The sequence below is a fragment of the Macaca fascicularis genome, chromosome 14 (assembly GCF_037993035.2).
Source record: "Macaca fascicularis isolate 582-1 chromosome 14, T2T-MFA8v1.1".
NCBI lineage: Eukaryota > Metazoa > Chordata > Mammalia > Primates > Cercopithecidae > Macaca > Macaca fascicularis.
The window spans coordinates 123,956,785-123,978,631 of NC_088388.1; the positions used below are offsets into that span (position 1 = coordinate 123,956,785).

Consider the following 21,847-nt stretch of genomic DNA (forward strand, 5'->3'; position numbering starts at 1 on the left):
CATGCTGGTGATGGGTTCGATGTTAGGTGCTGCCTAAATCGGGGGATTAGGTTGCCGGCAGCGCAGAGGCAGGGCCAAAAGGGTGAGGTTAATCCAGCTTTCCCTCCCCCTCCTCCCCTCCAGTCTCCTTCGTTCCCCTTTGAAGTGAGTGGGTTCCCATGGAAACCATGGTGTCCTGAGGAGCGGGAGAGGGGCAGGAGCTAGGCCTGGCCAGGTGCTGGTGGGGGAGGACGTTGGCTTTCCAAAGACTGCTCTGCTAAACCTCTGAGAACCAGGGACGTGGAGGTGCTGACGTTGTTGCCCATTATTGATAAGGAAAAGCTGGGCCGGAGGCATGAGCAGTAAGAAGACAGTGAGGGCAGTGGCGCTTTGCCTTTCCATTACGAACCCAGAGAGTGGAGCTGCTGGTCAGGGGTAGAGGGTGAGGTGGTCTCCGGACCCTGCCTGTCTCCTTTGTGGCATTACTCACGATTGAATTAACTGAGTTAGCATTTGGGTCAACCTTATTTCTGTTTCCCTCACTATACTGTTAGCTCCGGAGGACAGGGTCTGCGTCTGTCTTGCTCACTGCTGTATCCCTAGCACCTTACATGATACCTTAGAGTCAGCAGCTTAGACGAAGTAGCTACTGCATCAAAGCTTGTTGGATGGCTTCATTCAATAGGTTAGGGAGCACCCCATAAATTATCATAGTTCTAGGTTGATGTGCTGGCAAATGTCTCTTGAGGCGGGGAAGGGGAGCAACTCCGATCTGTAGCATTTGCTGATCCCCATGATGTAAATACTTGTACCATGGCCCATCCCAAACTGCCCACCTGATGCCACCGAGCAGTAGGGAAGACATGAGCAGGGCGGGCTCTCACTGGCCTCAAAGCCCAAACCCCACACAGGGAGCCAGGTTCCAGGTGCACAGTCTCTAGATTTACATGGGTAAGCCCATCTTAGAATGGTGTTACTGATACTTCCAGCTGCAATCCTACATTCTTGGTCTGCACTGTCCTGTCTGGTCCACTCCTGGGTTCTAAATTTGAAATGTTCTCTCTTAATCAGTGAACTCTTGGAACAGCACCCGGTGTGGATGGGTGTTTTATAAATGTCTGCAGTGATGATTTTCCACCTGAATGCCGAGGCAGTCTGTCTCTTTCCATCTGCTTCAACAGCGCCCCACCTTCACTCCAAACTTCTCCATCTTTTCCGAGTGGCTTCCAAACCTCTCCTGGTCTATCAGCGAATGATCTTCCTCGCAGCTCCAGAAACCCTGCCTCAAACCATTCTTCTGCTTCCTCCTTAGTTTCTTAGCTCTGAGAATCTTGCACTTTCCACATCATGTGTCTAGTTCTTTCTGTCAGTCTCATCTCCCACACATCACAAGCTCAGAACTTCTACCCACATGGGACCACCAGAGAGCTCATGCTCAAGTCCAGCTCTGGTTCAGTAAAAGCAATGTGAGCCCTGTTTCCAATGCACTTGTTTCTGTCTCATGCAGACTGGATGGCAGAATCCACACTTGTGGGGGGAAGGAACAGAGCAGGACAGTAGGCAGCGTTCAGATCGCTCCCTTGAGACTATCCTAAAGGTCATGGAAGTTCCCAGCATGATCCTGACAGCCCTATAGCTAGAGGTGCAAATGCAGCCATGGCCCTGTGTTGGGCAGTGGGAAATAGAATCATGCTCTAGAAATAGACTTGGTGAGAACTAGCTTTGTCACCTTGGGCTAGCTCATCTCTCTGGGACTCTGTTTTCTCAACTGTCAAAAAGAAAACCTATAGTAGCTAGAATACAATAAGATAATATCTGGCATACAGATCAGTGTTTGGTAGACTGGGATATTTTAAACAGAGGAGCCAGCATACGTTGCTTTGGCCCATTCAGGATGTGAAGTCTGGTACATTCAGGGGGGCAGGATTCAGGGTTACGAATCCTGGACTTAGGCTGCGTGGTTCACACTCTAGCTCCATCACTGGACACTAAAACTTTCTGTGCCTCAGTTCCCTCATCTGTAAAACGGGGCTAAAAATAGTACCATCTCCTTATCTAGATTGTCATGAGGTTTAAATGAGATAACGCAGGTAATATGTTTGGTAAAGAACCTGGCAGGAGGTCCACGTTCTGTGGGTGTCAGCCGCTGTTGGACGTATTGGTGTCAGGCAGGAGCTTGTGAGCCAGGAGGTAAATGCTGAGAGGCGGTGCAGCAAGAGGCAGGGCTGCCAAAGGTTTCCAGTCAAGTGATCTTCGCTCTACAATTCAATTAATTATTAACTGAGCTCCAACATGTGTAAGGCATTGTAAATTCGGAAAGGGGTCCTGTCCAGGGACAGAGGGAAAGATAGGCACAGAAAGTAGCAGTGACATAAACTTGGCACACAGTATGGGCTCAAAAAAGTATTTGTGGATTTGACTGCAGAGCTTCTGGCCTACAGTGTAGCGTGGGAGAGTTGTACTGCTTTTCCCAAGGGAGGTGAGCCCCAAGAGAATGACAGCCATGCTACGGGTCCTGGGGCTGGGCTGGTGGATGGGGTGGGAGGAATCTCTCCAGGTTTGAGGCTGGACAGATAGGCTGGGTCCTGTGTGACTTCCTCTGTAGCAGCTGCCTGGTCAGGACCCTGGGAACTGGCACTTCCTAATGAAGTGTCTTAGAGAGAACTCTTCCACCCTGTGACCAAAAAGTGTGCTGGCTCCTGTGAAGCTGACCCTGGGGCTTAACCCTCTGCCTTCCCTGGCATTGGGCTTGGTCATTCCTGGAATGTGCTGGGTGAGGTGGCCTGAGAATGGTGTGGGAGACATGCAGCCATTCCAAGCAGAGAAGCTGGGACCAGATGCTTCGTGCCAGGGCCTCTGGACTACTAGGTGCTGTGGGCAGATGTTCCAGGCTGTGTTCTTGGCTGGGCTTTGTGGGATGGGGGTTCTAGCAGATAGTCCCTGCTTTTTGAAGCAGCTGGGTTCACTGGCACCTGAGGTAACATCTCAGCTCCTGACTAGAGTCGGAGGGGTGATCCTGCTGGAGTCATAATCTGAAAAGTGAAACCATGCTCAGATTTCGTCTGTACCAGGCAAAGCCCATTCCCTGCCCTTTCTACGGCATAATAAGGCCTCCTGCGCCAAGCCCAGCCTCTGCGACTGCTGCTGACAGGCCCAGAGGCTGCAGCTGTCTTGCTCAGGGAGCAGGTGTGCTCCGGAGGGATGGGTCCTGCTGCTTCCATGGCTCACCGGCCTGGCCTAGGCATTATCCAGGGTCCCCGCCAAGACAAACCCCATTGAAAAGAGATCCACGAGTCCTGAAATCTGATGACTTTTATCCTCACAAGGCTATGTTAGGATTCAGTGAGATAACCAATGCTAACAGCTGGCAGTGCTTGGCACACAGAAGTCTCTTGGTGAATGGTAGCTACCTTCATGAAGAAGGACTACACCAGGTCTGTCGCCCTTACAAGAAGGAAGACAACCAGCAATTGGGCCTCCTGCAAGTGCAAATGATGTGGGGTGGGGTGGGAGGAGAACAGAAAGCTGGGGCCATGAAGGTTCATGTGGCCAGTGCCTTCTCACTGGGCCTGAGCTAAGCCAGCTTGCCCATCTTTTAACCATAGTGCCACTTGCTGCTTTTCCCAAGCGCTGATCCTTTTCATGGTTGAGTGGAAAGAACCTGAACTGAGACTTTAGTCTTCATTCTGACTCTACCGTCGAGCAAATCATTTAACTTCTTTAGATAAGCTTTCCTATCCCACAGGGTAGGCATCAAACGAGGAAAGGAGAGATCTGTAAAAATGGTAAGGCCTCTCCAAACACACACAAGTATTATTACAAGAGAAGGTTCTTTTAGAAACTCACCAGATGAAGCGGATTCTCTCATACAGCAACAGTCTTGTGGCTCCCAGGGTAATCCTGGCAGCTTAGTTCTTGGACCCCAGGATGTGTATGACTCAAAAATAGTAGAGAAAAGGGGGAAGGCAGGTAAAGTGAGTCCAGTAATTGCTCACAAGTAGTACATGGGAGAGAGGGGAGAGCACACGATTTGGAGTTTGAATACCTGGATTTTAAATCTCAACTCAGTTACTGCATAGCCTGATGCAATCATTTAACCACACAGCACAGCCATTTGCTAGTGAGTGAAATGGGAGTGAGAAGCCCGTTGAGGTATCAAAATGCAATAAGCACATGTAAGAGCACTTTACAAAGTGCCACTAAGTGTGTGTAGGTGTGTGTTTAGTCCTTGACTGTGACCAAGACAACATGGTTAGGGCTCACCTCCTCACAGCATCTCTTCCCCTTGAAGTTCTTTCTCTAGGGGGACTGGCTGAATTTCTGGTAATGGATGGAATCTCTGACCGCCTTTCACTAGCTGCCTAATTTCAGGAAAGACACTTGTCTTTTCTCTTTTGTTTCTAACTTTTATTTTAGGTTCGGGGTGCAGGTGCAAGTTTGTTATACAGGTAAACTCATGTCACAGGAGCTGTTGCACTTCTCTTTTCACTGCCAGAGTCACCTCGCCTTGTTATGAAGGGGCTGGACACCACATCCCCACCAGGTCTCACGTGTCAGGCTCTTTGTATTTTTGCCCTCGCAGAGCAGTTTTAACTTTCACTGTGTTGAGATTTCACATAGATGCGTTTAATGTGCCGGGAGGAGTGTGTGTGTGCATGTGTCTGAAGGAAGGAGGGCTGAGCAGACTGCGACCTGCCCTGGGCCCCACACTTGCCGGGAATGGACCTGTCCACCCACCTGGGGGAGGAGAGCTGGGCTGGAGCCCAGGAGCCCTGACAGATGCAGCTCCAATTTAGAAACTCAAAGAAGTCCTCTCCAAGGCAACCCAGGCGAACACACCGCCCACTGGGCAGGACTAAAAATACACCCGCATGGTTTCAACGTCACACCTGAAGTAAAAATACATCCAACCAGGGGCCGCTGGCTCGCTCCCACCCCGCTCTGTTCTCTCCATCTGGTGCTTCCACGGGGAGGAGAAGCAGAGGGCTGGACAAGCACCTTCCTCCCTACTCCCTCCCCTCCCTCTAAGACCTCACCACCCTCTCCGCAGGCAGCCCCCAGCAGAGCCCCGAAGAAGGCAGGTCCTTTCGTAGCAACTGTGGCTAGAAGCTGCCAGATGGCAAAATCTGTTCCAAGTCTCCCTAGTATGGATGGATTCTGAGCCTGAAAGAACTTGAGGATTGTGTCTCAGAACCTTCATTCCTATAGTCATTGCTTACTCCACTCATTCATTCACTCATTCCCATTCACTGATTCGTCAAAAATGTATTGATCCTCTGCTGTGTGCCACACACTGTGCCTAACCCTTTCGAGTTCAGAGAGAGAGAAAATGTGGCCACCGACTGGAGGAGCCCACCACGCCTTGAGGAAGATGGACCTGTGCACAAACAACTGTGCTTAGTAGGGTTTAAGAAGTGTCATAAAATAAATAAAAATAAATTTCTGTTGGCAGTCCTTTTTTGGTAAAAAGAAAATGAGGCTCGAGGTTCTGATAAATTGTGAGACGTCCCTCCCCCTCCTCTTTCTGGGCGTCTATTTGAGTTGGCATGTGGGTTTGTTTTCCAGCCAAATGAGTCCGTGGAGATGGGAATATAAATTTATTGGAGTGGATGGTGTCAATGTTGCCCTGAATTTAAAAAGTGCCCACGCACCATTCCAGGGAAATGGAGCAGGCATTAATTGATAGTTTACTAAGTGCCAGATACTCTCCATGTTTCTTCATTTAATCCTTATAGGAACCTGCATGAGAGGTGTTATCCTTGATTTAAAAGGAAACTGAGGCTCCAAAAATTCAGTAACTTACCCAAAGTGTAGCTTATTTCAGACCACCTGGCTTCCCACCCTAAATTGTGAGTGAGGTTAAGGAAGAAACCCCTAGCATTTGCTGTGAGGGCTCAGAGGAGGCGATGGTTTCTCTTGCTGGAGAGACCAATGAGGGGAGCCCTGCACAGAAGGCGTGTTGGCCTGGATGCTCAGGTCATTGGAGGGGACACGAAGAGACACAGGAGCAGGGAATTGAGGTGGAAGGAGCAGTGGGAAGAGAGGCACGGGCACAGGAAAGCATAGGGCAAAGATGGGCACAGGAAGCACAGAAGTTTGCTTTCCATGGGCTGCTGAAGGACAGTAGTGACCATTCCAGAGACCAGGGTCTGCCTGCCCTCTCTCCCTCCAGCCACCACCTTTCTCTGCTGAGTCCGTCTACAGGGGTGTCCAATCTTTTGGCTTCCTTGGCCCACACTGGAAGAAGAATTGTCTTGAGCCACACGTAAATTACACTAATACTAACAATAGCTGATGAGAAAAAACAACAACAACAACAAAGCAAAAGAAAAGTCTCATAATGTTTTAAGAAAGTTTACGAATTTGCGTTGGGCCACATTTAAAGCCATTCTAGGCTCCATGCCACTCATGGGCTGCGGGCTGGACAAGCTTGGTCTAGGAGAGATACTGAAAAGAGGCTGAGGCCACATGATGAAGAGCCTGGAGTGCCCATCTGCGAGTGCTGGCTTCATTCCACTGGCATCCAGGAGAAATTTTACTGCACTTCTCTGAAAGGGCACTTGTTGTGGGCCTTCTGCGGTGAACAGATGCCCCAGGAAGGGGTTGGGGATCTATTCGGGAAAGTGGTTTCTAGGATATTCTCTGGTTCTGAGATCCCAGTAGTCTCTGGCCTGGGTACCAAGAAATAAAGGCTCGGCCGGGCGTGGTGGCTCACGCCTATAATCCCAGCACTTTGGGAGGCCGAAGCGGGCGGATCACGAGGTCAGGAGATCCAGACCATCCTGGCTAACACGGTGAAACACTGTCTCTACTAAAAATACAAAAAAAAAAAAAATTAGCCGGGTGTTGTGGCGGGCGCCTATAGTCCCAGCTACTCAAGAGGCTGAGGCAGGAGAATGGCGTGAACCCAGGAGGCGGAGCTTGCAGTGAGCCAAGATGGTGCCACTGCACTCCAGCCTGGGTGACAGAGTGAGACTCCATCTTGAAAGAAAGAAAGAGAGAGAGAGAGAAAGAGAGAGAGAGAAGGAAGGAAGGAAGGGAGGGAGGGAGGGAGGGAGGGAGGGAGGGAGGGAGGGAGGGAGGGAGGAAGGAAGGAAGGAAGGAAGGAAGGAAGGAAGGAAGGAAGGAAGGAAGGAAGGAAAGGCTCAAAACGCTAGTCCTCAGGCAGTTTCTGGAAAGGCGAGCTTTTGGCAACTTGACAGCCACTGTGTGTCAGTAGGGCGTAGGTTGGTAGCCAGAGTGCCACCAATCCCTGCGTGCCCCACCTCACCCCACCCCACCAGCCAACAGCCTTGTGTCCTCTGAGTGGTGGGACCCTGGCCAGGCCTCTGGTCCTGCTGGCCCATGCCTGAAGATGTCCACCAAAAACTCTTGCTCTCCTCCCATGCATTCCACCTCTGGATCATCCATCCTTGGCCCAACAGGAAGAGACAGAGGCTCTGTCTCCCCTGTCCCCATTGGAAGAAGCAGCACGGGTTCAGGGATGGGTTGGGCACTGACCCTGGGCTTCCCTCTTCCCACCCCCAGGAGGGTGAGAATGGCTGTAAGGCAGGTGCAGAGGGAGCCGGGGGGCTCCAAGGTCAGTCACAGGAAAGGAGGTGGATGGCCCAGGCAGGCAGCCACACACTTCGCTGGACCCATAATTGAGGTCTGCAGTCCTGGCCAAGGTCACAAGGGAAGGGACGGCTGAGAGGCTTAGAAGGGACAGAGTGGCATGACTGTGAATCACAAAGTTTATCACCCGGAAAGAGAACTCAGCATTCACGTCTCCCCTTGCCGGTGACCACCCTCGCCCCCGCTCATGGCTGGTGCTGTTTCTGTCTGCATATCCACTCTCTGCCTGCCTTGTGTTTTGCATCTTCGCCTCTCCGAAGCTCTGTATTTTTGCATTCTTTCTAACTTCTTTTCTGTATCTGCTTCTGTTTCCTCTCTTCCCCCAAGAAGGAAGAAATGTTTTATTTTTTTTTAAACCCAGGTGGTCCAAAAAGAAAGAGAAATGAAAAAGGACCCAACTATTTTTTTTTTTTTTTTTTTTTTTTGAGACAGAATCTCAATCTGTCGCCCAGGCTGGAGTCCAGTGGCACCATCTCAGCTCACTGCGACCTCCACCTCCTGGGTTCAAGCAGTTCTCCTGCCTCAGCCTCCCAAGTAGCTGGGATTAAAGTCACGTGCCACCATGGCTGGCTAATTTTTTTGTATTTTTAGTAGAGACAGGGTTTCACCATGTTGACCAGGCTGGTCTCAAAATCCTGATCTCAGGTAATCCACCTGCCTCAGCCTCCCAAAGCACTGGGATTAGAGGTGTGAGCCACCACGCCCAGCCAAGGACCCAGCCATCTTTTTTTTTTTTTTTTGAGTCCTTTTAATAAAAAGAAATTAGTGGCCGGGCGCGGTGGCTCAAGCCTGTAATCCCAGCACTTTGGGAGGCCGAGACGGGCGGATCACGAGGTCAGGAGATCGAGACCATCCTGGCTAACACAATGAAACCCCGTCTCCACTAAAAATACAAAAAAATTAGCCGGGCGTGGTGGCGGCGCCTGTAGTCCCAGCTACTCGGGAGGCTGAGGCAGGAGAATGGCGGGAACCCGGGAGGCGGAGCTTGCAGTGAGCCGAGATCGCGCCACTGCACTCCAGCCTGGGCGACAGAGCGAGACTCCGCCTCAAAAAAAATAAATAAATAAAAAATAAAAATAAAATAAAAATAAAAAAATAAAAAGAAATTAGCTACAGCCACATAGGGGAACTTTAAGTTATAGATGAGCATAAGAGTTACCAAGGAAGTTGTGGGGTCCATTCCAGAAGGCCTTTAAAAAATGTTAGGGCAATCTGTCAGCCCAATTTATGTTAAGAATATCTGTCTTGAGGTGTGGAGGAATACGTGGGCTTTGATGAATCTTGCCTGCCCCGTGATGCTCTCAGAAGCTTTGGTCTTGATTGAGGGGTCTCAGCCTTTCTGTTGCTAAGAGAGAGGGTGGTACTAGCCTCTGCAAAGGGCTACAGCCAACATACTGCCCTGTCTCTAATCACCTCTCCCGGGGACAGCTGCACACACCTTGGCCCCAAACTGGGCATTCCAGACCAGCAAATTTGGGTGATGTAAAAAACACGAAGGCAGAAATGTCAGAAGTAATTAAACCAAACGATGACTTAAACCCCTGTAGAAATCAACACATCCGGTTTAATCACCTTCTTAAGCTAGCACAAGACTGCAATTCTATGGAGAGGGGTTCTTTATTTCTTTGGATCGTTAACAAGAACTGCATATCTTGAGTTTGATTTTAGTTCAGATGCTCTTGGGGAGAGGTGATGAGGGTAGGGGGTGGAGGGTGGGATGGGGGACTCAGAAAAGAGAAAAGAAATAATAAAACGTTATTCGTGATCATCTCTCCTTCCCCTCTCCCTGAGCTGAGCCACGTCTCCCTCCTGCCTGCCTCTGTCCGCACTCCTGGTGAAGGCGCCCGCCCTCCCAGCACCCAGGCGGAGGCACAGTGCTGAATGTGCTAAATTAGGCCATTAGAGAAATTCATTTCTCTTTATTAGTCTGTGTCAAATCCTTTTTATTAGTGGCTGGAAACGACCTCTCTTCTGCAGTAAAATGTCATGCCAGTTCACTCCTTTTATTTGTTCTGCACTGACGAGGCTCAAACTCTCACTGAATTAGTGCAGAGAGATTTATTTCCTCCAAATTTTGAACGGCTTAAGAGAGATTGGGGTGGAGGGGGCGGTCGGGAGGGAGGTGACGTGGAGGGAGAAGAGTGAAGAAGGGGTCTGGGAGGGAGAAGGTGAGCTCTTATGGAGGTCACATGTCCTCAGCTCTTTGGATATAAAGTCTAATGACCATTCCTTACATCCCGCTCATCGTCATCGACACTCAGCACTGGAGACCAAGTGTCCACATCCCTGCTTCTAGCCCATAGAGGATATGGACCCAGAGCGGAAGATATCTGGACAGCGGGAAGAAGCACTCTTGAAAAACCATGTTGTAGTGGGACAAACTGAGGTTCAGGGAAGGCCAAAGTCTCTCCTCTAACTGGGAATCCTTCTCCCCACCCATCCCTGGTTCACACAGGGCCATTTGTATTGCAGGTGGCTTTGATGGCAGCTCTCATGGGCCCTGCCCTCAGGGTGGACCCCCAAGCCTGCAGTCAAGACTGCTGGGAAGAACTTTTTCTAAGTGGCTGCCAGCCTCCTCTCATGCCTTAGGGGGTGATGTTGGAAGGTAGCTTAGAAAATACAGGTCAGCCTTTAGGCAGGTACAGACTGGGCACCTGGGGAAGGGTAAGTGACTCTCCCATAACTGTGCTGGAAACAGCTTGAGAGAAGCCCAGGACCATGCTGCAGCCACAAAACCCATGGAGTCGCTGGGAAACAGCCTATCTCTCAGGGCGCAGTGCAGTGTCTCAGGGATCCACGTGCATAAGGTAGAAGGTAGTGTCTGGGTTTATCAAGTGAGCCAGGTGGATGGAGCATGGGAGCCACAGGCGCCCCACTGACCATGACCATGGATCACAGGAAAAGTTGTGGGTGATCTCAGGTGCCATCTGAGCTCTGAGAGACCAACAGGGCTCTGGGATGAGGTGGGAGGAACCAGACGCTGGAGTCAGGGGAGGCTGGGATAGGAGAAGAGAGGATCTGGGGCTGACAGTACTGCTGTCCGTCCTTCAACCCTGACTGCTCAGTCCTCAGGTTGCAGAGCAGCTGGAGAGAGGGTGCCAGGCCAGTACCTGTGAAGTCTGCCCTGTGCTCCATGGGCTCTTAGTTAACTTGGAGGGAAGGATGGGCAGCATGTTCCTTTCTTCTGAGACAGCAGGAGCCACGGAAGCCTCCCCCAGATATGCCCCCACATACACACGCATAGCCATTCTGGGGAGATCCGACACCTGGAAGTGAAGGAGGTTTAGAAGACAGACCCTGGCTGGGGTTCTGCAGAGGAGGTGCATGTTCCCTGGCGTATGTGACAATGCCTCCCACCCGATCCCTGCAAGCCCAGCTCTGTCACGAGGTACCTCATGATGTGACTCCTGCTGCCTTTTCAACCTCATCTCCCTCCACTCCCCACCTGCCCACCTGGCTCCAGCCACACTTGGCTACATTTTGTTCCAGAAACGTGCAAGCTCATTTCTGTCTCAAATACGTTGCTTTTTCTCCTGCTGGAATGCCGATCCCTTAGCTCTTTGCATGACTACTTCTCATCATCCGAGGCTTAACTTAAATGTCACCTCCGCAGAGAGGCCCTCCCTGACCACTCTAAGAAAAGCTGCTCCTCCCTGCAGAAGCAAGGACAGGAGCAGAGGAGATCACCCTTCTCTCCCTACCCAAAGCCTAGTGCTAGTAGCTGGGGGACACAGTCGTGGCAGATCTCTCTTCCTTACCCCACATGCCACTCATACTGTGTACACAGAAGACACCATCCCTGTACACATACACACGTATTGCATACAAACAGCACAGAGAACAGGCACACTGTGCTCACAGCACACAAAATCAGCACCCCAGTTACATACACTACCCATCTGTGCATATATACAGCATTAGCACAACACTGTGTGTGCACACAATGAAAACACACAGGACCCCACACAACACTTGCTCTCATTGACAGCCTGCATACACCCTTGGTGCACACACATGCATATGCACCTGCACGCACACACACACACACACACACTTTGTCCCCTCCCTCCAACTAACCAGTGAGAAAGGAATGTGCGGTGACCGCAGCTGCCATGGGGTTGGGGCGGGGGCTGCACCCCCACCACCTGGCACGATGCTGTGGATTATTAGTTCCTGGTAATTTAGTGCCCTTGTACAGAGTCGATTTGTGCCTTTCATTCCTAATTGATCTAGTGGCTGTTTAAATGGCAGCAGGCATCTGTTGAGAGTAGGGAGGTTCATAAGGCGCAATAATTCATAACACCGTCTGGAATTTGCCTTTCATGTCCCTCAGCTAAGCCACTGCAGGCTCTGCTTAAATTACAGCCACTGAGGCTTTCTTTGGTATTCCACTCAGGGCCAGGAGAATCTTGCATTAAACTGGGATCAGGTTAGATTAGACTATAATATGCTGCAGTATTAGTGGCTGCAAATGAAGACTTATACTGGAGTTTAACCCCTTCACCTGGTTTTCTCTTTGTCTCCAGCCGAATGTCTAAGCTAACCCATTGTTTTCCCTACCAGCTTCCTGGTAGATCTTTCTCAATGGATCTTCTGGCAATTTGGGGCAGTGAATAGGCCACCCTTAAATATTGACACTTTTTTTCTGCAGACTGCACACCCAGTCTGCAGCCCTGGGGCCCAGCAGTTTAGGCATCAGCTTCCAAAAAAACCAGGGTCGGGGAGAGAGTGTGCAGGGACAGGCTCTGCCAAGCTTAGCAGCTCCTCTGGAGCAGAAATTTCTCTTTTCCTCCTCACCACCCCTGAGTCTGAGTAGAAAGAGCCATAAAATGCATGTGAGTGTGGATGGGGGGACACACTTTCTGTCTTTTTATCCAAAATTGTTAGAATTCCAAGATGGACAGGCTCCTAGGGGTTCCCCCACCCACTTGCAAATACCATATAGGTTAGACATTCAGTCCTTCTCTGTGTGCTCAGTCATGGGGTGCTGGAGGGGAGACCATGGTCTGTTTGCCTTACTTACTGTGTTCTCGGTAGGATGAGGTGGCTCACACCTGTAATCCCAGCACTTTGGGAGGCCAAGGCAGGCAGATCACTTGAGGTCAGAAGTTTAGACCAGCCTGGCTAAAGTGGTGAAATCCTGTCTCTGCTTAAAAAAAAAAAAAAAAAATTAATCGGGCATGATGGTGGGCACCTGTAATCCCAACTATTTGGGAGGCTGAGGCAAGAGGATCACTTGAACCCTGGAGGCAGAGGTTGCAGTGAGCCAAGATCATGCCATTGCACTCCGGCCTGGATGACAGAGCAAGACTCCGTCAAAAAAAAAAAAAAAAAAAAAAAGACTTACTGTTTCAGTATGGTAGCCACTAGCCACATGTAACCTCTTAAATTTAAAGTAACTAAAATTAAGTAAAATTAAAAGTTCAGAGTCCTAGTTACATATTTCAAGTATCCATTGGCCTCACGGGATTAGTGGCTGCCATATGGGGCAGTGGAGATTGCAGAACATTCCTACCATTGCAGAAAGTTCTGTTGCACAGCACTGGCTAGACCATCCCCTTGGGCAGAGGCATGGGGGCCAGGTTCAGGTCCAGCATACATTCCTCCTTCTTGCCCAGCAAATGGGACTACGTCCAAAAAAATAAAAATACAAAAATTTTAAAAACCTACATTGCATAGTCCCAGGAGTCTGGGGAGACAGGACAGAGAGGGATGTGCAGATGCATTTTTGGAACTGCAGTGGAAGGGAATGGGGCTCTCTGGAGTCCGGTGTCAACAACCCATGCACACATACTGCAGAAATAAAGGTGCTGTGGACTTATACACACAAATACGCCTACACACATAACATATATATTTACCAAATACTTTTTGGTAAATCCACATACATCTGACTAGACTTTAGACATATAGTGATAAGTAAGGTGAGCTAGGTTCCTGCCCTCATGTAGCTCACAGTCTAGTGAGGAAGGCAGACAATAAAACAAACAACTCAGAGACTATCAGTGTAGGTTTGGCGGTGGGGGAATGGAGGTCAGGAGTCAGAAAAGCTTTTAAGAGTTGCTGATCTCCAAGATAAGATCCAGAGAGCCATTTAGGTAAACACTTTGGCTCACATATAGATGTCGTAGAACCCCCCGCCCCGACCACCACACACAGTCTTTTCACTCATCGATTCCTTCATTCACCAAATATTTATTAAGTGTCTGCTATGAGCATGCATACCAAGGTCTTAGGGATATCAGGATCACTAAGTCAGGTAGAGTCTTGGAGGAAAACAGTGAGCAAATGATTTGCATCACATAGTGATGTAAATAATCATTGCATCATTGTGTGATGACCTAACGCACTGGGGTATCTGACCTAAACTGAATCTACCAAGACTTAGGACAGGTGGAGACATCCACCCACCACGTGTGGATGAGTCTTCAGGCTCACGTATGTCTCCTGCATGCACTTGCAAGCACAGAAGTGTTTGTGCACATCTGCCACCCTTAGCTGGCTCCAGAAAGCCAAGAATGGATCTATGACCTACTGCTAATGTTCACATCCAGGACTTCTCTGGACACTCCCCACCTTTCCTTCCTAGGTTGACTCTGAGCCAGAAATGGACACCTACTTCTTGGAAGGTTTATAACCCTTCATCCCTCCCCAAATACTCATGCAGTTTATCTGACCAAAGAGAAAAGGTAGGAGCCCAGTGGGTAGGGACAGGAGCCTCTTAAGCCCAGAAGCTGGAAGAGCAGACCCTCCTTGCCAAGGCACAAAGTGCTGCCATCTAGATTGACCATGGGGACTGGGGATGTTATCAAGGAGTGGGACCTTGGGAGAAGTTATGGGAATGTGGGCAGGGGAGTCTGGTGGCTTCTGAGCACAGGTAGCAGCACGGTCTCTGTGTGTGCGCATGTGTGAGCTCTTGATGTCCCCGCAGGCACCCTCTTTTCCCGCTCCTGACGCTGCTGTTTGAGAAATGTGAACAGGCCACCCAGGGCTCTGAGTGCATCACCTCCGCCAGCTTTGATGTGGACATCGAGAACTTTGTCCACCAGCAGGAACAGGAGCACAAACCCTTCTTCAGCGATGACCCAGAACTGGACAATCTGGTAAAGACCCTCCACCCTCTGCCCTGGCTAGAGTCTTCCTACCCTCTGATCCCCTTCAAAATGCCCCAGAAATGATCCTTCTATTAATTCACCAACAAAAGATTTTGAGTGTCCACCTTGGGGCATGCACTAGATGCACCAGTCTTGCCACCAAGAACCATTTTTAAATGACTTAAACCAAGAGTTCCATGCACAGGCTTTGCTGCCAAAGTTCTGCCCATCTCTGCCCAGGGTGGCACTAGCATCTTAGCACCCATCCTTTTACAGTGCAGACAGGAGGAAAGAAGGGTCGTAGCAGCCAGAATATCTGGGGTAGCTGTTCTGAGTCCCAGAGTCCTGGCATGTTAGCAAATCTGTCTTGGGCTGTCCAGAGAGGAGCTAATAGTTGATGTACTACTGTATGGAGGATGAAGGTAACTGATGTTTGAGCACATTAACCGAGAGAAAGACCTGACATCGATGTGCTGAGGAGACCAGTGGAGGACCGGTTCATTCTGGGGACAGGGTAGATCAGGCTCCCAAACCTAATTTGTCAACTAGATCATGACCACAGTTTTATAAAAATACATATTTCTAGGCCACACCACCTGGGAATTGTGATTCAGTGGGTTTGGTGGGAGCCTGTGAATCTACATTTTAAAAAGTTTCCTGAGCAGTTGCAATCATCATTAGGTTTGGTGACCACCGGGTCGGATGACATCTGAATTCTCATCTAGTCCAGGGAATTCTGTGGAGAGAGCAACAGAGAGGTTGCTCTGTTTGTCCATTACTCTAACTAGTCATCTTGGAATTATTAACCACAATTCTTTGTTTTTTGTGGGTGGATTACCCAGATTATGCACAGTGAATTTGGAAACTCTGGAAAACTCTCCCCAACAAATTGATTAATGATGGTGCTGTCTTCTTGCATTTAGAGTTTAACTGGTACCTACTTTCAAAAGGGAAACAGAATTAGAAAAGAAAATGTGGTTCCAGAAAGGAAGAAAACACACCACACACACACACACACACACACACACACACACACACTCTGCATCTGCAGAACAGGTGTAACTGGCTTTGGTATTCTGTGCTGTGAATTATCCACACCACTGCTTCTCTCAAGAGCTGAATATGTGACTGGATGGAGTCCAGAAGAGCTGCCAGGAGAGCCCACCCTGGCCTGAAGCTTCGTGAAGTGTCACGATGGGTGGAATATTTGAAGAGCGGAGGAGGCCTTGCTAGAGGATAAGCGCTCACTTGCTGTCGGGAGGGTCAGTGAAGGCATCTGAGAGCCCCAAAGCCACCTTTTCTCATCCTGGGGCATCCCTTTCCCTGGCTGGGATTGGCAGTCCCCTTCCCAGGAGGCAGGTCACTGTCTCTCAGGTCCCCTGGGAAAGCTGCCCTGTGCAGGTGCTCCAGTTGCAGGCTGGTCTTGCTCTGCCCTGTGCTCTGAGTGATCAGAACCACAAACTGCAGTTGCAGAGCAGATCCTCGCAACCTAGACCCATGGTAGCCAGGGGGCCAGGAGATGCCGCAGCCATTTCTGTGGGAGCTGGGATGGACCTGGGAAGCAGGGCCCACTCCCCTCATTTGGCACAATAAGAAACTGAGTCCTAAGTAGGCAAGGAAATATTGAAAAGTAAACTGGATAGCTAATGTGAAATAATTTATACCTTCTTAAGAGGGAGGAGTCCTGGGGGAACACATTTCTCATGCCCTGCCCACAACGACCTGCCAGGTGAGCTCTGGAAGACCCACCAAGGGCAGCCTCCCATCCTAGCTCAGCCTGGAAAACGCCCAGGTGGCCATCTCCATGCTGTCTCCTGGCCAACATGACGTGGGTTCCCCAGAGTTCTGTTCACTCAAAGAATCATATTTAGAATCAATTGAACAGAACTTGGTTGAGTGTCTGCCATGTGCCAGGCCTGACCCAGGGACATGGATGCTGTGGAAGCTGCCCTGGTGGCCCCATACTGCCAGCGTTCCCTGGTCTTCCATCTCAGGCACTGGGCTGGGAGTGTCCAGCCAGTGCAGCAAAGCTTGGACATTCCATCTACTTGGGTGCACCTGATTTACCTAGTTGAGTTAGCCATGGTCAATGACTGGTTGACTGGCTGATTATGTAAATGGAGAATTTGAAAGAGCGCTCTCTGAGCCTCACCACTACTATCTGTGTGATTTGGATGACTTAACTCCTTTGAAGCTCGGTTTCCTCATCTGTAGATCTAACACACCTATCTCGCGTAATGGTAATACAAAATTAATGAGATGGCTCTGGGAAATGGCCTTTAAAAATGCCTGGCATCTGGAAGGTTAGTCTCAAGTGCAGGGCCCCTCCGACAAAGTGCTCCAGTTCCTCAACCTCACATCCTGGCCACCAAAGAGACCATGCGGCCGGGACCCTGAAACGTGATGTGGGGAGTCAAGCAGTGCCCCTTGCTACCTCCACCCCTGGTCCTGTGTCAGGAAGGGGGAGATAAAGAGGCCAACTGCAGGAGCCATCATTAGAACAAGAATCATGTAGCCAGCACAGCCGAGATGCACATAATTAGAAATTAGAAAAAGGTCAGATCGCGTCATTATCAGCTCAATCAAGCTGCCGAGTGCCACAGCCAGTTAATTTGGCATCTGTATTTTTTACAACCCCGCACACGTAGCCCAACGGACTGTAACTCTTTATCCGGACAGATATACTGCGCAGCCGAGCAGGGACATAAAATGAGAGACCCCAAGCAAATGAGCTGAGATAATTGAGAGATTTATTTTTTATATATATGTGTGTCAGGGCGGCTTTCCTTTGCCCTTGAATATTGACTTTCACAGGGATTGTCAGGGCACTTGGGTCCCCAAAAACTTTGTCCCTTGGAAGTTCTTCTCTCCCCCAGGGTCCTCAAGCCCCACTCGGGCCCTGCTTTCTCTCAGGCCCTGTAAGCCTGTAGTCTCCAGCCCCACCAAGCCCCCGATTTGAACTCAAATCCTCCCCATCCCCATCTGGCCACCTCCCTGTCCCCCGAGCAAGTTGCCCTGTACCACACTCCCCTATGTCCCACAGTCACCCAGGGCTGCCCTGAAGATCAGAGAGGTTCTCAGATTGTAGATTTCAGCAGGAACCTCCCTCCCTGCATTAGCCACCTGCTCCCACAGCACCCCTACCAGAGAAGAAGCAGATTCATGAACCATTAGAGGGAAAAGCCCTAGAGAGGGCCGGGCACAGTGGCTCACCCCTATAATCCCAGCACTTTGAGAGGCCAAGGCAGGCAGATCACATGAGGCTAGGAGTTCGAGACCAGCCTGGCCAACACGGTGACACCTCGTCTCTACTAAAGATACAAAAATTAGCCAGGTGTGGTGGTACATGTCTGTAGTCACAGCTCCTCGGGAGGCTGAGGCATGAGAATTGCTTAAGCCCAGGAGGCAGAGGTTGCAGTGAGCCGAGATCATGACACTGCACTCCAGCCTGGGCAACAAAGTGAGAACATCTCAAAAACAAACCAACAAACAAAAAGCCCTAGGGAGAAGCACGTCCTACCTCCGTTTATAGCCTGGGATGTAAGTTCACAGAAGGAAGTGACTTGCCAGGACCAGAACCCAGGTCAGCTGACTCCTGATCCTCCGCTCTGCCCACAACATCACACCACCACTCCTTCACTTGCAAATAAAAGTGCCCCCGATCTCTCTTTCCCTGCACCCATACTGTAACTCCCCATTTCCAGAGGATGAGGGTGGCTTTCCACCCTCATGGTGGTCAAACTGCAGTGCCCCTGACTGGCTCCCCTGGGAAAGGCCGGCTCCATCCTTCACTCCCTCCACTCCGATTCCCACAGTCACAGGGGCTCACCAGGCCAATTCCTTAGCTGGGCCCACAGATCCCCTCCTCAGGCCCACCAGCCTCTGACTGGCAGTTGGTAAAGTTTGTAAAATTTGCAAGTTCCCCAAAACCCTTTGAAACGTAAAAGCTTTTTGTTTTATAAAATCTGATTTACGGGCCCCCGGTGCAGGGCCAAGGTTTTATATATTATGCAAGATTTCAAACTGTGGCTGTAAAAAGTACGGTTTCAGTTTCATGCATGGAATTTTTTTATGTGTAAATTTTTTAACATTTATGGGGCACGTTTTAATGAGACTCTGGTGTGGCTCGAGGGACAGATTACGGCTGCCTGACCGCAAAGCCAGCTCTAAAATGGGGCCCCCCAGGCCCCTGGGCCCACTCTGAAGAGGCAGAGCCAGAGGCCGGAGGCTGTGGATAAGGAGGCACGTGAAGGAATCAGGCCAGAGCTCTGGGCCCAGAGGCCTCAGGCCAGCGGCATTCAGAGACTTAGCCACTTTGGCCTTCAGTCCAGGCTGTCTTTGCCTAGACAGGAGCAGAAAATCCCACAGACACCAGGAAAGGGAAAGGAAATGGGAATCATCAATGCTAGTAATAATGAACATTTATAGAGCACTTACCAGCTGCCAGGTACCGTTCCAACTATTTTACATGTATTATCTTATTTAATCCTCTTTCTAAACCCACAAGGCACATGTTACTATTATCCCCATTTTAAGAGGAGGCAACTGGGACACGAGATGCAGTCACCACCATGCGGCTGGTCCATGGCCCAGGCTGGAATCAAATACAGTGCAAGACTCGTGCTCCATAACCACACCCAAAGCAGCACTGGAGCTAATATCTTCTTCCGTCTTTCTCTGGGCCAGGTCTTGTTTTACATTTTCTTCTAGCCACATCTCATTTAACCCACAGTGCAACTCGGAGAAGTCACTATTATTATCTTATTTTCCAGGTGAGGAAAGTAAAGTTTAGAGATTATGTCAATTGTTCAAGGTCTCACCATAGGTGGAAGACCCAAGATACCCAAGACCTAAAGCCCTGAGTGTCTTCTTTGCTATTTAATTCTCACAAGAGCCCTGTGAAGTAGTTGTTATTATCCCCATTTGACAGAGGAAGCAATCAAGGACTGAGAACCCTGTAGCCAAGAAATTACATAGCTGGGATTTGAACCAAGTGGATCTAACTCGCGAAGCCCACCCTCCTTCCTCGGTGCCACTGCTTTCCCAAATTCTGAGGCCATCAGGAGCGTGCCAGGTTATTGACTCAGAAATGATTTAACTCGTCTTGTGTGATGGTTTCCATAAAATATTTGTTCTGTCTGCAAACCATCAGGCAGTTCTCCAATCACTGATATTCACCTTTTTTTCATGTCCCATTTTTTGTTCTAGTGACCCCACACTTCCAACTGGTCAGGCCAAGCTGGCCTGGTCTGGAAAAATTCCTGATTAGATTTGAGCGTTGGCAGCCACAGTGACCCACAGGAAATATCATAGCACGTTAAGGAATGTGTGTTTATAAATTCCTTCTTCTGTCCATGAGGGAGAATTGTTCCAGCTTCCCAATTTGCAGAAAGGAAGGAGAGGGTGAAAGGAATGTGCCTGCAAAACAAAGATGCCTCGCTAATTCCTGCATGGAGCTGAATGGGTTCCATAATCTCTGAGCCTCAATGTCCTTATCTCTAGGAGAGAGACAATATTGCATGTGTCCCTGTGGTGACGAGACTCAAATGAGATAATGGAGAGAAAGCATTTTGTAAATTGTAAAGTGCTGTGTATACAAATGTTTTGAAAGGCAAGAAATTATTATTATCAAGTGGAAAGGCCACGATCCTGCAAGAGAAGCAACCACTGAGAGAGGCATTTGATAATGGAGGGAGGACCACACTGGTATGAGGAACTGACATTTCTTGAATGGCTACTATATGCCCAACACATTTGCATACATGATCTTACTCAGTTTTCACAACAACTCTAAAGTGTAGGTATTATTGTCATCCTAAATTTTGCAGATAAAGTTTAAACTACTTGTTCAAAATACCCAGGCAGAAAATAATCAATGTGGGACATCAGGCCACGTGGCTTTATAGAAAATAGGAAGCCCCATTTTTGTGTGCTTTGCTGGAACTGTGAGACTTGTGTACAGTGGTAGGAGACTAAAATGTGAGGTTGCGTTTGTTTTGCTTTTCTGACAGAGACTTCGTAGAAAAAGAGGGCCGAATCAGTATTTTGAAAGAGAAGGGAGGGAAAGAAGCTGAAATATGGAGCTGGGGAAAGGAATGAAGGATGCATTCACCGCATTTGGTGGTGATGTTAAATTAAGTGGCACTGTTATTGCTCTAGAAGATTTGGAATAAATTTTCATATGACCCTGATCATTTAGAAGAATAGTTTAATAAATCAGAGTTTTCTAACTTAGAGACAAAAATCCAAAATTGTAAACACAGGTAGAGGATGATTTACTAAACACAAATATGGAGGCAAAAAAGACCCGGGGAGTTACTGTTTTTTCACTGGCTGAATGTAGAATAGCAGTAGAAAAGCCAGTGGGATATCAGACGTTATTAGAAGAGATTGTTTTTACAACTTGCATGTGTTTGGTTTACTGTGGTTTATAAAGCATGGTTACATCGTTATCTCCTTTAGCCCCTTTCAAATCTTGTGAGTTAGAGATGAACATTATTCCCATTTTACATGTAAAGAGACTGAGGCTCAGAGAAATCATGGAATTTCCCCAACGGCACTCACTTAACAGAGAGTGGGCCCGGACTGAAATCCATTGCCTGACAATGAACCCACAGCGTTCCTGCTCTGCCAGGCAGCCCCCCAGTATTGATGGTGTTGCCTACCTTTCTAATATTGAACAGGTCCTACATATTCATTGCTTCAGAATACCATTATGATTTACTCTACCTTCTTAAATCTTTAAACCAATTCCATTAGCCCATAAAAAAGTAATCCTTCAGCTGCTTTTTATTAGACCAAAGGATAGGTCCACTTTTGGTGACTGTGCACCAGACCTGGTTTAAACATGCTATACGTGTATTTTATTTGAGCAAAGCTCTTCTGAGTATATTTTACTTTTGTTTTACTTACCTGTATTTTCTGATTTTATAAAGTAAGTATAAATTGGTTATGTATTTAAAATAAATGAATAGATATGTGCACTTTTCTGTGCGTATGTATGTATGAATATATGTATGTGTGTGAGAAAGAAGGAAAAAAGAAAAGGAAAGAAGGGAGGGAGGAAAGAAGGAAGAGGGGAAGGGAAAGAGAAGAAAGGTTTAAGGAATGACGATCGTTTTTGTCTAGAGAAGAGAAAGGCCGGGCGTGGTGGCTCATGC

General features: G+C 48.9%; 1 protein-coding gene across 22 annotated transcripts in view; it reads left to right on the forward strand.

Annotated features, from left to right (window-relative positions):
* Window positions 1–21,847, forward strand: part of PKNOX2 (PBX/knotted 1 homeobox 2) — a 330,969-nt gene that overhangs the window by 269,200 nt on the left and 39,922 nt on the right. For 18 of the 22 annotated variants that reach the window (XR_012423869.1, XR_012423871.1, XR_012423870.1 and 15 more), the window contains one exon: window positions 14,525–14,696. The exons of the other annotated variants lie outside the window; for them this stretch is intronic. Coding sequence is in view for 15 of the 18 variants with exons in the window: in XM_074015554.1 (XP_073871655.1) it covers window positions 14,525–14,696 (172 nt within the window). In the remaining 3 variants the exon portion in view is untranslated. The remainder of the gene's footprint in view (window positions 1–14,524; window positions 14,697–21,847) is intronic. 22 annotated transcript variants of the gene reach the window in all.